Source organism: Helianthus annuus, chromosome 16 (genome assembly GCF_002127325.2).
Source record: "Helianthus annuus cultivar XRQ/B chromosome 16, HanXRQr2.0-SUNRISE, whole genome shotgun sequence".
Classification (NCBI taxonomy): domain Eukaryota; kingdom Viridiplantae; phylum Streptophyta; class Magnoliopsida; order Asterales; family Asteraceae; genus Helianthus; species Helianthus annuus.
In genome coordinates, this window is record NC_035448.2 from 180,705,410 (window position 1) to 180,721,393 (window position 15,984).

The 15,984-nt window shown below is 33.9% G+C and overlaps 1 protein-coding gene and 1 long non-coding RNA gene across 2 annotated transcripts; one reads left to right on the forward strand and one right to left on the reverse strand.

Moving 5' to 3' along the window:
• Positions 1-264: 264 nt before the first annotated feature.
• On the forward strand, positions 265-1,323 carry LOC110920107 (inositol-tetrakisphosphate 1-kinase 1). The gene has a single exon (XM_022164343.1). It carries the CDS (start codon positions 265-267, stop codon positions 1,321-1,323), a length of 1,059 nt encoding a protein of 352 aa, XP_022020035.1.
• A 4,094-nt stretch (positions 1,324-5,417) lies between these two features.
• On the reverse strand, positions 5,418-7,184 carry LOC118487988. The gene is made up of 3 exons (XR_004883107.1): positions 7,032-7,184; positions 6,452-6,513; positions 5,418-5,643 (listed from the first exon to the last, which is right to left on the reverse strand). It is a non-coding gene; the product is annotated as an uncharacterized LOC118487988 (long non-coding RNA).
• Positions 7,185-15,984: the final 8,800 nt, after the last annotated feature.

Genomic DNA, 15,984 nt, shown 5'->3' on the forward strand with positions numbered 1-15,984 from the left:
AATAACTTGACCCTGAAACAATGAACATAATATACAGGAGGCCCGAATTAAATGAGTGGAAGTGTGAAACCGTCCTCATCAATCCCCAAAGGAAAAAACAATATATAAAATCAGTGGGCATAGAGATTCGTTTACTTTAATTTATTAAATTTGGTAGAATCTCCTTTTTTTTTTCTTTTCCAGATTTTATATTTTAATATGTATAAAAACCAATTCATCTCATCAAACAAAACCCACCTCTCCAACACACAAACACACAACAAAATGCCAGAATCCAAAGCAGAAAAACCTTGTATTTTTCGAGTGGGTTACGCGTTACCCACAAGAAAAACCGATGCATTCATGGTGGAACCATTCATCACATACGCAAAACAAAGATACATTGAATTCATCCCAATAGACACCACCAAACCACTAACCGAACAAGGTCCATTTGATTGCATAATTCACAAACTATACGGTCATGAATGGAACCACAACCTCGAACACTTCTTCAACACCAACCCTAACGCCACCATCATCGACCGCCCCTCGGCCATCCAACGCCTCCACAACCGCATCTCAATGCTCGAACCAATCGCCCAACTCAACATCCCCAACATCAACATCCCAAGCCAACTTCTCATTCAAGATTTAGACTCTTTCAAAAACATTCAAACCGCGGACCAAACTATTTATACAACTAACCAAACATTAACTAGATTAACATTTCCACTTATAGCAAAGCCTTTGTTGGCTGATGGGTCCACCAACGCACACAACATGTCATTAGTACTTAACCATGCAGGGTTAACCAAAGGGCTCAAACTAGACCCACCCATGGTGCTTCAACAGTTTGTTAACCATGGTGGTGTAATCTTTAAGGTTTACGTAGCCGGGGAGTATGTAAAGTGTGTGAAAAGGAGCTCGTTACCGGATGTTTCAAGCGAGATGATGGAGAAGATGGAATTGGAATATCCCGGTGGAGTTATGAGTTTTTCTCAGATTTCAAGTGCTGTGATTGCTGGTGATGATGCATGGGATGGTGATAAAAAGTCCGAGAAGCCGAAAATGCCGGAACCGGAGTTTGTTGTTGAGGTGGCTAATGGATTGAGAGAGGCTCTTGGGTTGCATCTTTTTAACTTTGATATGATTAAGGATGATAAGAGTGATGGGTATCTTGTGGTTGATATAAATTACTTTCCGGGTTATGAGAAGTTACCATTATATGAATCTGTGATGGTTGATTTCTTCTTGGATGTAAAGAAATCACAGGAAGAAAAGAAGAAGATGAGGGAGAATGAGAACAAGAATGTTGATGATCATGACCCAACACAAGCTTAGATTTAATATGTGTGTGGTCTGGATTCGAACGATATGAAAAAGATTACGACAATAATTCAATGAACCTTTTGGTTTGTTCTTTGTGTTGGTTAACTAGTTACTAGTTAGTCATTTCAAGGATGAGTTTCATGATATTAGAGGATGCTTTTGAGTTTTGATGCATAGCCATCACTTTTTGTTGCATAATGTTGTTTGTTCTTTTTGTATGTTATTAAAAGGAGGTGATTGATTTTCATACAAAACCTTGAGATTATTAGAGCTTAAAAGTTATAATATGTCACATCACTTAACATTTTCGTTTTATTCTATCATGTAATGTCACTATATTCATGTTAGGCCAATACATAAAGGGGTGGCCAGACCAGAGTTACCCTAACTTCCTTCTATCTCCTTGTGTCACATCATTTGTATATCTCCTACCTTCTTTATAGCGCCACTTATATATTCCTACCATCTTTCTTTTTTTCTTTTTTTTTACATAAGCAAATATATCATATGAATTTGAAATATACAAAACAATATATTGATTAAAATTAAAATCCACAAAAATACATAATTAAACTTACAAAAACTAGATAAATAAACGTAAACAAACTACATAGTTAAACGGACACAAACATGACAATTAAACGTACGTAAACAAACTAGATAATCAGACAGACAAAAACTAGATAAATAAACATACTAATCTTGAACGCCAGAAGAACCGTCGGAGTTGGCATCCGAATGCACAAGTTGTTGCATACGAGGATGGTTTCTTAGTAATCGCCAAGGCTCGATGCAAGTAAATTCTCCGTTGTATCTAATTTGGTATTCACAACGGTCCTAGGCAATCCTTAGTGCCTTTGTTAAGTCGTGACCGTTGGCCATCGTAATATGTGGATTTGATGAAATTTGCAACCTCCCTAAACATAAAACAAAACTTAACCCAAGCTTGGTGCGAAGAGCCATACGTTTCTCCTACACATTGGCTGAATTGTTGAAATAAGTCTATTCAAAATTCAACGTATCCTCGTCTGTTTTTATAACGTGTAACCAAGAGTTGACCAAAAGTAATTCTTCATCTTCGTTCCACTCTTTTGCCATTTTTTAGAGTATGTGAGAGTGTATGGTTGAGTTATTTTTATAAAATTGGTGTGAGATGTGTATGTATCTATAGTGGGTTTTAAATAAATAATACTACTACTACTACTAATAATAATAATAATAATAATAATAATATTTAATACAAATGATCGTTCAACGGTCAAATGCATTTAATGTATACAATAGTATCAAGCGGCAAACACCTAAACCCTCCCCTACATGTCAGGCTATACCCGCACCACCAGCGGCGATGTGTGAGTTGCGAATAGGTTACCTGCTAGCTCAGGATCGGACGCCTCAGGTCCTTTAATAAGTAATAACAATGTTTATAAAAGTAAATACATAATGACAATGACAATTGTAGAATTCATAAAAACAAATAAGATCGGCTATATTAGTAGCAACTAGTGACTTATCATATCTAGTGATTAGTAGTGACTAGTGACTTATCATATCTAGTGATTGACTTATTTGCTTGATTTCAAGAAAGAAAATCACAATTTCGTATTATTATATAACGAGTGGGTAGCATGTGGAATTAAAACTTATATCGAAACGAGGAAAAAATTAGTACATCGCAGTAATATATTTAGAATTTTATAAAACCATGTATTTGATAAGAAACAAAATATGGTATATCAAAACATCAAAGACAATAGAAACCAATACCGTTACCGGTACCAACGTTGTTCGGTTGGTATCAGCGTGTGGTTTGTGTAGATTTCTAGTAAGGTACCCGTAATCGATAGATTTACGAAGAATAAATTACATTATTCAGAACACAACCCGCCTCGTTACGATACCGGTACTCGGTATTGTTTACGATAATAAAAGTACAACAGTTTCATTACATAAAAGTTGTCTTGTGTAACCCAAGAAAATAAAGTTGTGGTTTGCATCGATCGAAAACCATAGTAAGGAATATCGTCGCCATTTCCTGTAATACCGATGATGACACTCGATATAGCATACAATACTAAAAAGAATTGATATTTCAAATACAACTTTGTTTTTAATAAAACTTAATTATACCGAACGATCCAGAAAAAAAAAATTAAACACAGTTGTGTGTTAAGTTTTTTTACAAAACTTAAATGAACGAAAGTTATATGAGTAAAAACAAATTAATTAGTAAACATTAAATAGATTAAAGACTATATTATAAGTCTTAATTCATTTTACAAATTGATTAACGAAAGTTATTAATGAATAAATAAAAATTTAATAGATTAAAGATGTATATCATATTCGTATAAAAAGTGAAAATGAAATTAATAAAAAGCCCGAATACACTTTCACATTAAAACATGCAAAATTGCAAATACATGCTAAAAAAATTGAGGTTTCATTGTTCATCACTTGCGTTTTATAGTAAATTGCAACGCTTAACAAGCTTTTGGTCGATATTAGCTAGGTTCCATAAGGTGCTAATCGGCACTCATAATAGAAACCGAAAACAACACGTAATACTGACACGTCTTTTCCATCGATAGAAACCTATAAAAAATAAATAGCCGTACTAGTACCGTTGTTCAACTTGTACCAATTCGGTTCGTCACGTAACTGTTACTGTACTACCACTCGTGATAGCTTACGGATACTAAATAATACTCTAGTGCAAATACAACTTCGTTTCCAATAAAAGTTATAAATGAAAAACATAACATGGTTAAAAGTAATTTTTTAAATAATATAAATTAGCAAGTTACTTATGCATATATGTGTTGTACATGATGCTTTGGGAGTTTTTTCAAAATTAATTTTGAAATTTTCATTCTTAACTCTAAAGTTTACATATTTGGCAAATTAGGTTTAAAGTTTCAATCTTAAGTAATTTTACCCTTTGATTAATTTGATATTTCACTTTTAATTCTAAAGTTTTCATCTTTTGTAATTAACCCCTTTGATTTTTTTTTTTTTTTGCTTTTAATACAAAATTTTTCATCTTTTACAATTTAACCCCAACACTTTTTTACTTTCAATTTGATCCCTTAGACTTTTCATCTTTCATAAATTTTCCGTTTAACGTTTCGTTCTAAATTTTCCGAGTTAACACGTCGTAATGTGCGTGTGGGGTTCAATGTTTTTTATCTACCTTTCCCGTTTGACAGGCCTATCGCAGCGCGTCTATTTTTCCCGTTTGATAGGTCTGTAGCAAACTAGCAACGCGCGGGTTAGAAATCGACTTAGTTATTCTTTTCTATATTTTACACACATGCTCGTGGTCATGTAAGAAACATTTGCATTTCATCTAATATGATATATAACTAAAGAATCTCCGCCACATTGCGGCGGGTGGTAATTCTAGTTATAATAAAATAGCAAATAAAATTGTTCATGATAATATAATAAAAAAAAGTTAAAAGCTAAAAAGAAAAGAAAAACAATTATAAATCATTAGTTATTTATATCTATTAATAACCCAAAGGAAATGAACAGTGTTAAAGGGTATTTAAGGCATTTAACATCAGACATGTGGGAGGCTCCTTAGCCCTCCACAGCTTTCAATCCCCGTTTCTTTTGCGGTATCAAGACATAGCAGAGAGATAGAGAGAGGAGTGAGAGAGACGAGGTCGAGAACGGAGCGACGGTATGGAGGAACCAGCGCCAACCGCCGTCGAGGAAGCGGTAACTTTTGTTTCCATAGTAGTATTGATTTAGGGTTTGTTGCTTCCATATTTGTTTCGGAGTATTTTCGTAAGTTGGATTTCTGATTCCCGGCCACCGACTTGCCCTATTCGGTTTTCCGATTTGGGTTTTGCCGTCGTTTATGTGGTTAGTCTCAGATGGGTTGCCAATTTGTGATTTTTGGATGGAATCGTAACGGGTTTAAACCCTAATACCAATGCAAAGTGTATATTTCTTCTCCTTTCTGATGAGGCTATGATGATTTTGTAGATCTGAGTAAAAATTGAATGAAGATGGCGCTATGGCGTGGCAAGGTTGTAAGATGACAGTTGTTCATGCAACCTCTCTTGTTTTTATAATAATTTAATATAAACTAAGCATTTTTAAACCAAAAACTTCAATTTATATTTCATACCAAACGGAAGTTTTTATAAAGTTAGCCTTCTAGATAACTACTACTAGTTTAACAACCCCAAAACAAATATTAAAGTGTCAACGCCATAAACATTGTCTTAAACAAAGTTAACTAATCGCGGAAGCTTCAAAAGATTGTGTTCGGTTTTTGAAAAGATGCTTGATCGCCATCCGGATTAAGTCCATCATCACCTATGGTCAAAACCACATCAATTGTTAGTTTTGACATCTTAAAATCAAGTATATACAAGTTCTATGGCTTAAACAATGAAAAACAAACAAAATGCTGCGAGTTGGGGCTGTCACGCCCCGCGACAGATATCGGAAAAGCCATCGCGGCCCACCACCACCGTCGCGTCGCGTGACGGTGTTTCTAGTTTGGTGTCGCGTGACGCGACACCCTATATTTCACAGCCTGCTGCTTGTTTTGGGCTGCAGAATTCCCAGCTCATAAAATTTGCACATTTCAAATTCAAACATTCATAACTTACGACTCGAGCGTCCGTTTTAGCCGATTCTTTTTCCTATGCGCCCGTAATAAAATTACCGACGCGTTTATCATAACTATTGAGTCAAAAATGGAATGTATGGGCTGGAAGTTTATAAGTGCACAATGTATTTATTCGACCCGTATAGATTTGCTCTAATTTTAACCATTTACAATTTTATGACTACAAGGCGTGTTTACCCCAACATCCGGGGCTTGTGATCACCGGCGTTTCAGTACCAACCCTATGGTTTTGCGCTCTTGTGATCCTTCCACGCGAAAAACAATTTAAATATATTTTTACTACAACATAAACAGTTATTCAACCCGTTTGGCTTATTTATGGAATTCCACCATTTGTAATGACTACCAAACATTTCTATATGCTTATTTGATTCATTCAATTTGGTGATGACCATTATCACCTCTACTAATACAATTTCTTACTCTGGAACACGACTATGAACGATTTCAATATCAAATTTACTTAATGTAACGAAACAAGTTACATACCTTTAAAGTACACCCTTTAAACGCACGTCGCCACCGGCTTGTCCACTTGACGCTCCGGTTTCCTTTCCAATAGAGTTCAAACACAATCTGTTTAGAACTCTTTTTCTTAACATACAACGCATAGTTCGCCTTAATTCTACAAACATGTGTTTTAGCTCAGATTTCTAATTTTAAGCCTTCTTTTAGGCATTTTCACAAACACTTTAAGGGCACAATTTCTCAAAATTTATAATCAAGTTCATGGCTTGTTATTTAGCCGATATTAACATCAACTAAACATGTTCATATTAATTTTCGCATCAAGAACTTCTGAATTTACTTACTAGAATTCAAATTACACTAGAACAACTATCAAATTCTAGTGTTTAACATGCTCATACAAAACCCACTTATCACCTTCAGTGGTGATCATGAATTCACAAGAAATGGGCCTAATTTCAACAAGTGATTGACTAGGGTTTTACTCCTAGACACAATATCATTCCTATCTCATCCAAAACAACATTCATGCAACATGATTTTTGAATTTCTTACGCTTATCCAGAAATTTAGACAAAGCTTTTCTATGAAATTTACATACCTTATGACCCCCTCGTAACGGAGATCACTATTCTATGTTCGGATTTTGATTTGGGGACGAATTTGATCTTCAATTTGTGAGATTTATGTGAGTTAGGGTTTGGTGAGGGTTCCTGGTCGCTCCCCTGCGTTTTGTACAAGCCAGACACACAATTATGTGTGTGTTTGGTGTATTAATATGTCAAGTTTCACACTTGACAACTTTAGTCCCTATATATTCGTTTTAATTTTATTTTAAGTGTTTAACCCACTCATAAATCATTATCTAACTAGATTAGTGTTATTCCTAGTTAGTTTACTTTTGCTTAGTTACCGACAACATTTTTGTAATAAAAGATTTATATTTTCGGGGTGTTACATGCAACCATGGTGTTGTTATCTTCATGAACAATCTGAGCCTCGCAATGCAATTTTTTTGCAACTTAGACACCATGAATGACCTTCGCCGACGGTCTGTTGGTGATTGAGGTTTCGTAAAGGGATTGTGTATAATCGTTGCCATATCTATACAAGAAAATGGAGTTTGGTTGGTCTGATTGTGTTGCAAGGGTTCAGCATTTTTGAGATTAGGTAAAACTAATTGAATTTTGGTTTAGATTTAAATCGTTCAAACTACCTAGAGATCTAGAGAAAACCAAATCAACGAATTTAGGATTTGGTTGACTTGGTTGTTAAATATCAACATGTTTTGTATCAAAATGTGCAACACTCATGGTACTTGAATGGAATATTGATGTAGGCATTTAACAATGGCTTATATTTATCCATATTTTTTCCATAGAACTCATTTTCGATGGTTGTGATTGTATTGGGTCTCAAGAGCATCCTAAATTAGATGGTTCAGTTGTTGTTCCGCGACTTGCTAATCTGGAACATGTTCTTGTAACAAGATGGTTTATTAACTAAATCTTCATTTTGTCCGAGTGAGATTTCATCTCATGCGGATGGGTCAAACTAGATACCAAGAGTTTTCATTTATTTATCATTTATTTCTAACGTTCTAATAAGTGGATCAAACGAGTCATCTTCATAGAGAGTCATCTTTATAGAGCGGGTCAGCTTTATAAAATGGGGCAAGCAAGTTAGTTTTATTAAATAATTTAAATTGGTAAAACAATCATCTCCTTTTAAACGGGTCAAATGGGTAACAGAGGTCAATCGGAACAAAGTTCAAAATACGTAACAATCATATCCTTTTAAAGAAAAGGTTGTTATTGTGCCATATATATTACATTATTATGCCAAATCTATGTTTAAGTATATCACTAACTTAAAGCTTAAATACTATTTAAATGTTAGCTCTTCAAAGCAAAATGGAGAATGCAGGTAGTGAAAGGTTATAAAGCCAGAAGTTAAAGGTTACCAATATTCAAAATGTAAGTATGATACTTTAGGTGACAAAATGGGTGGTTGGGTGATTTTTAAGCCAGTAATGGGCTGGATTGAGACTTCGAGTTGCGACTATTCTAGCCTTTTTTAAAAGATAGCAAAAATTGTTATTTGAACACTGATCCATTTTTAACTTGAGTCGTGTTTGAAATTGATATGTGCGTTTATTGTTGGTGGATTGGATATGATTAACCAAGCACAGACGTTGATGGAGAAGATGATATTGGTGAAGTGAGTCTTCTGTTTTTCTATTGTAATGTGTATCTCAATAAATTCTCATATGTCACTGTGTACCAATCTGGCTTAATGCATTGTATGAGTTAGTGACTATTGTTTTTCTAAATAGTAGTTTTATTTTTCTGTCGAGTTTAGTATATTTGGATGATTGGGCATATAAAAAGGACAAGGACTTTTTGAGTTTGTACTTCTTGGGCAGGTTACTGGTTTCTGCATGATGAGGTAGCAGTACACTGACACATGGCAGGCTGTGTCGTATGCCATGTCATCATTGGTGTCTAGGTTGCGGTACACATGGCATGCATGTCACTACCGCTGTCTACATTGCATTGCAGTACATTGTGCATATGGAATGCCATGTTATCACTTATGCAATGTAGTCATATATAATATTCAACATGTCTTCGATGCAGCATAGGAGAAGGTGTTGGCATTCTTGTCTTGGAATATCAAAGTTATCTTCCCCTTTGACCAGGTTGACTTTTTTTTCATGATGGCAGCAAGATCAGAAATCACTCTAATGACATCTAAATCCAGTCATAGAGGATGAGGAGTTGTTTGCAAGGACACTCTACTGTACAAATATTGACAAAAAGGTTGAAGTTTTTTTTCCATTTGTTTTCTAATGACCTGTTTAAAAATAAATGAGTGTTTTCTTTACTTATTTAAGATATAATAAATAGGTTCTTTTCTGCAAAAAGAAAAAAAAAAACATTAGTGTTGTAGTAGGTTTCTCGAGATGAAGTCAAGAACTTTTTTGGAAGCAAGATATGGGACAATGGCATCTTAACGTTTATCATTCAACTGGATTCAGTTGACTAGGTATCATGATTGTTCATACTTAAGCATCAAATAGAAGAGATGCAACATGTGTGAATTTATAAACCATATACATGACAACAGTGAATTCAACGAAAGGGAACAACCAGCAGCATGTGAAATCATATTCTTCCTTTATATAAAGACATGCACATCCCATACGAACTTTAAAAATTTGGAGTGTGACAAGGAATGGGATGAATAGCCAAAAAGATCGAGCAAGGTTTACATTGGTACTAAAAGACTATTTTTTCTTTTGCACTAATCAGTAATCTCCATTTATCTTCAAATATCATTTTGTAAGAAAATGATAAAATATCGTTTTGATTTTATATTGATATATTATGTTTTTGATGGCCTTGATCTGCTTGAATTAGTTTGGTTAAATACTCAAATGTTGTTTCGTCGTCTACCAAATCGCATTGCGCTAAGTCGAAAGCGTAACACCGAGAATCCCCAGCGTTGTGTTGGTAATATAGTATTTCATGTAAGACCTCATGTGCAAAGACATCTTTTGACACCAACATATGTGATGTGGCCACTCTTTAAGCACCTTTTGAATGTTGTGCACCACATTTTAATACTGAATTGGACCAAGGCAGAAACGCATCCTTGCACTCGCGCAACGCACGACGATAAAAAAACTAGGTGTATCAATTACAAAAGCCTTTTCTTATTTGAATAGGACAAAAATATTGATAAAAAGTATGCACAAAAAAAACAAAAAGCAGGTGTCGAACTCATTTCCAACTAATAAAGTTATAAGCGCTTGTGTAGTTGAGCGAGATAAAGGGGGTTATGTAACCCATAGTGTCTCATAGCGTTCAGAACATCGTCCCAGACTCTGAGGGTGCTATGAGGGGATTAATTGAAAGGGGTGATATATATAGCGGCGGTCTGGGGGACTTTCTCTCACACAAACATATATATATATATATATATATATATATATACAGTATATACACATATATAACCACCTATCTATATAATCTCTCACTACACATTCAAGTTACGTAACCCACTTTTCTTACATATTTATCACGTGTCATATATGTCATACCCCGACCCGCAGTGTAATAAGTGACCGGGGCATGATCCGATTGCTCATACCTTATGACACCATTATTAAAAGTTGAAATATTATTAATGATTTAATTTTATAAGTCACAAGTACAAACAATGATCGTAATATAACATAAATCCGGTTTATTTCTCTAAGGCATCTTCCTTAAATGTCATCATCCAATCTTTAAACATTTACATGTATCATTTGGAAAAATGATATTTTAGTCAACAAAAGTTGGTGAGGAAATCAAAACGGTTTTAATGAAAAATGGTTTTTGTTTATTTGTTTTGAAATGAGTAACTAATAACATGCAACTCAAATGGTAATTAAGTGAGCAAATGTACACAACATGTAACCAAATGAATATGTAACTAGTGTAAATGTACTGAACAATGAACATGAGACTCAAGCCCACAATGAGAGAGTCTAAATGTAGTGGCGATACTAGACTACAACCCATGGTTGTGGGGAATCTAGTCAGCTGATGGTAACTGTAACATCCGGACCCTTCATCCACCAATATTGTCCACTTTGCCCCTACGGGTTGCCCATCCAGGAGCTCACGGCTTTGTTTTTAGTTGCCCGGTGGAGACTTCCCAGGAGGTCACCCATCCTGGTACTACTCCTACCTGAGCACGCTTAACTATGGAGTTCTCCTCTCATCCACTAGTATTAAGCCCAAAACGCGTTAGTGATTTAAGAGACATTGGATTACTTATGAACCAGGGATCTCTCCTGGCCACGGCCGATGTGTGATTTGCCTAGGGTGTCACAATGGTCCATGTTAATCTTCACTCTGTTATTTGTGGGTTTTGTGTGTTTTACAGCTGAAATTATGGTGTTTTATGACTTTGTACACTTTGTAGGAAAAATGGAGTTTGTAGTATATATATAAATTGTTTTGAACTTGGTTTTATAATTTACATATATGTTCCTTGAAGAAGTTGATTGTTTTGAACATGGTCAGATGTATGTACACATTTGTACATTGAAAAAAAAAATTGATTGTTTTTAATATGGTTGTATTTATATGTACATATGAAGAAGCTGATTATTCTGCCATTGTTTGATAATGTGCATCTATGTACCTAATTGTGCTAACCATGGCCTTGATAATGTACATATATGTATAATGTAACAAACGTGTTCTAAACATGGTTTGATAATGCACATATATTTATAATGTAAAAAATTATTTAATCGGAGGATATGATAATGTATAAATTTATATAACTATGACAGAGAATGATAATCTGCATATATGTACAAATTATTTAGTTAAAATAGAAAAAATGATAGATAATGTAATTAAATAATCTGTTGAAGAGAGAAAAATGTAAACTTTACCATTATGCCCGTGCTACTTTAATTCTTAAAATAAAAAAAAACAATAGGTGGTACACATTAGTTCTTTAAGTTCTCAATTCCCTTTGTTTTACTAAAAATCTCTACCATATAAGCACACACATACATTAGTGGCGTGGTTGCGCAATACGTGCCAAAAATAGTCATTTGTAATCGCGTAACATGTTAGTATTTTAAATAAAAAGAAATTATAACAATACTATACTCAAATAGAGCCAAATAATTATTTTTATAGTATAACATTAAAAAACATATGAAAAAATGAGGAAGTTGGTTTAAGGGTTGAGATCCTGTACAAACATTGCTAATTATAAGAACCGTAAGAACAGATCTGAACCATTGATAATTTAAATCAAGGGTTGATATTGATTATAAAAAAAAAACCCTTATAATTAAAAGTTACTACTAAAAAATTAGGGGTAATTTTGTAAAATTGCTAGTCATTTGACCATTTTCCATTAAATACAAATTCCACCAAGGTTTTTAAACTAAAATAACTTTTATATACTTCATTATTTTTTTAAAAAAAATATATCATAAAATCAAGTATTTTTTTATCTTTAATATGAGTACCATATTGCTATACTTTTTTGTATTTATAAAAGTGATTTTTAAAAAAGTTAACAAAAGGTGTTTTATAATTGTGCTGATAACGTGCTGATTATGTGTTAATTACAAAATAATACAACCAAACACCAAAAGTAGATATAATCAGCACATCTAGTGTGCTGATAATGGAGAACAATTGAGGTTGTTGTGCTGATGTCGTTTATGTTGATAATGGAGAACGATTGAGGATGATGTGCTGATAATGAAGAACGATTAAGCATGTTATGCTAATTATATAGTGTTGTGCTGATTACATTTTTTGTAATTATTTTTAATTAGTTTTAAATAAATATGGTCAAAAGGTCTAAATTACCCTTAAACTAATTTTTTTATTGATAGACACTTGTCAGTTATTTGTTGGTTCTTACGGTTCTTACAAACTTAAGTGTTTGTATTTGATCCCATTCCGTTGGTTTAAAATTCAACTAACATGTTTTAAAGTTTGTATAACCAACTCTAAGAGTAAGATTCTGTTTATTAACATTTTTTATAATGAGAACTATTATATAAAAATAGGTTTAGGATTAAATTCAAAGGCTTTTAAAAATAAAAAGTCGTACAAAGGGTATCAAACAGACTCCGATTGGTCTCCTTCATGCGGCATTGGAACCGTTTCATCGAACTCTACGATATGAGATTTTAGGTTTTCACTTTTGAATTTACAGGTTGTAGATTTTAGAATTTTTGTTTATTGCCATTGTGTCTTTTATTTATCATTGTGTCTTTTCTATATTTGCGTCATTGTGTCTTTTTCCTCGAGATTGTGTTATATTTTTCGGCATTGTGTTATATTTTGCTTAACATTGTATCATCTTGTGCGATGCATTATGTTTTTGTATACTTCTTATTTTTATGTGCCTTTGTAGAATAACTTAACCCGTTTTTAGTAAAATTATAGCAAAAATATGATGAAAGGGATATGAATACTATGTATCTGGTTTGACTTGCTCAATAAAGAACAAAGTATAATTATCTTTTATAATGAAAAAAAATTATTACCAACGCGGACGAACAATGTATAATTATATTTTAGAATAAAAAATATAAAACTATTACCAACGCCGACGAATAAAGTTATGCCTATGATAGAAAATCCATTCGGATGATGCCAATGTCTATTTTCAATGGAATATAACAACAGTGACAGAATCGCATTCCGAACCCAACTTGAGTCGTGAACTTTATGTATTTTCTACGTACGATTATGCTTTTACACCATAACTATTCCAAAAAGATGGACCAGAATTATCTACTTGTTGATAGATACAACTAAAGGAACCAATAATCACAGTCCCAGACTCAACAGGATCCTAGATTCCTAGACATATTACATATTGAACGGCCAGCCATGGGTCTTTACAGTTGACCAACTCAAACCGTGAATTTTAAGCACTAATATACCAAGTTCTCCCAGGCCCAGTTTGTCATGATCTAGTTAGTTGTTCCTGTGAAAAAAATGTTTTTAGTGGAAATAAATTGTTATAACAAATTTTATTAATTTATAAATGGTCTCCATTGGCGCGTAGTGGACACAACTAAAGAGGCGCCACCACCTGCAATGCCATGGATATTGTATGCAGGGCCGGCTCAAGAGGAAGTATAATAAAGCAAGAGCTTTAGGCCTCCATTTTTCTAGGGCCTAAAGTTCTAAGAAAATATATTATATTTTGGTAATTTTGGCTTTAAAATTGTTAACATTGAGGTTTATGATCTATAATTATGCGTATACAAAGATGATATATGAATAATAGATTCATAGCAAATTTTTTCGTTTACAAAAAAGGCCCCAATTTTGCTATCCGCTTTGGGCCTAGAAAAAATTAAAAATTTTTGAGCCGGCCCTGATTGTATGGCGTGAACATTGCAAGTTCGACGATTTTGATAATAACACAAAGTGAGAAAAGAGCCAATCATATGAGTCTGTCCATGTATATTCAATATTATCGTTCAACTATATATGGAAGGCGTGTGAACTGAACATTTGTACTAAGGGCATAAAGATTTATACAAAATTGATTACTGATAGTGAGAGAGAAGAGAAAGTTGCACATTAATATATAGATAATAAATCTATCACGGTGACAATCGTTATTGATCGGACTTTGGAGTCCGTTTTCTGAAGAAGAGGTTTTCAAAGGGGAGGGGTTTTGTGGTTTCCTTTTTCTCTCTTTACACGTGTAATCAAACGAAGGCAAGTGGTGTTTCAACATCCCACGTGGCAAGTCATGCACTAGAGTGTTGTATGCTAAGTCTTAAGATTTGTTGATAGAGAACAGTAAATCTCCCTCACAAAGGAAGTTTGATTTTTAAGAGTATATATAATTTATAGGCTTCTATAAAGGATAATCTATACACAAATTCCCTTAGTACTTAAAAGATTTTACTAAGATAGACTCAGTTATTAAAACAACCTTCTACCAATCAAAGACAAAACACTCCAACTAGGCTTGCTAAGAAGCACACAAAATATTTTACAACGTTAGATGATTTGCTAAAAAGACAATGAAGAAGATAAAACCATGAATTTTTAGTATTTAGATGACATCTAAAGACTTTATTTATTTATTATTTTGTATATTAATGTTGTATTTTAGCTTTCCTCTTATTTATGTTTTGATGCCACCTAATGAATATGGTTTCATTTATATGTTTTAACAAAAACAAAATTACATATCATAAAATAATAAAATACCCCTAGGTTTTAAATTCTTCACATCTAAATATTCCAAAATGATTAAAATGTCATAAATTGACTTAAAGAATCAATAGACATAGACTGTCATTAAATAACAACTTTTATCATTTACAAATGGGACAACTTTGTAAAATAGTAAACAAGTTTCACATTTATTTCATTTAAGTCACTCAATCTTTTTTTTTGTCTCGTTAGACTAGAAGGTATGGGGGCCGGTTTAGGCCCGGCGAGGACCGGCGCCGGTCCCCCACACCCCTCCCCCCCGGCCCGTCCCGGCTTCACCAGCAACCCACGACCGTTCTTGCCGGGCCTCCTTCTCCTTTCTTCTCTCACATATACCTATACATACATACATATATATACACAAAGGGGTTCATCCTCCACCCCCTAGGTCCATCCCCTCCAATCCACTCCTACGTGGTGGTGACGTGGCGACCCATCCTTGGAGGACTTGCCTCCTCCATACCTTCCGGTCTTAAAATCACTCAAGTTTCATTTTGTTTTTCAATCATATACAATTTTCAGGTTTTCAGGTTACCTTGATGATGTGTCAGATCACATTAAGAAAGAGTTAGTTTAACGCAGATTATATAACATTTTTAATTAAAAAAAATCATCTTTATCGTTTTTCTGGTACCCTCGTTTATCATCAGATTCAATTCACACACACCACTTTTTAAGTCTTTTATAATGGACCATTTTCATTTATATCTTTCATATAACTCCCGCTCGTCGTCATCATGTGATTATTGAAAATAAAATATTATTTTTAGG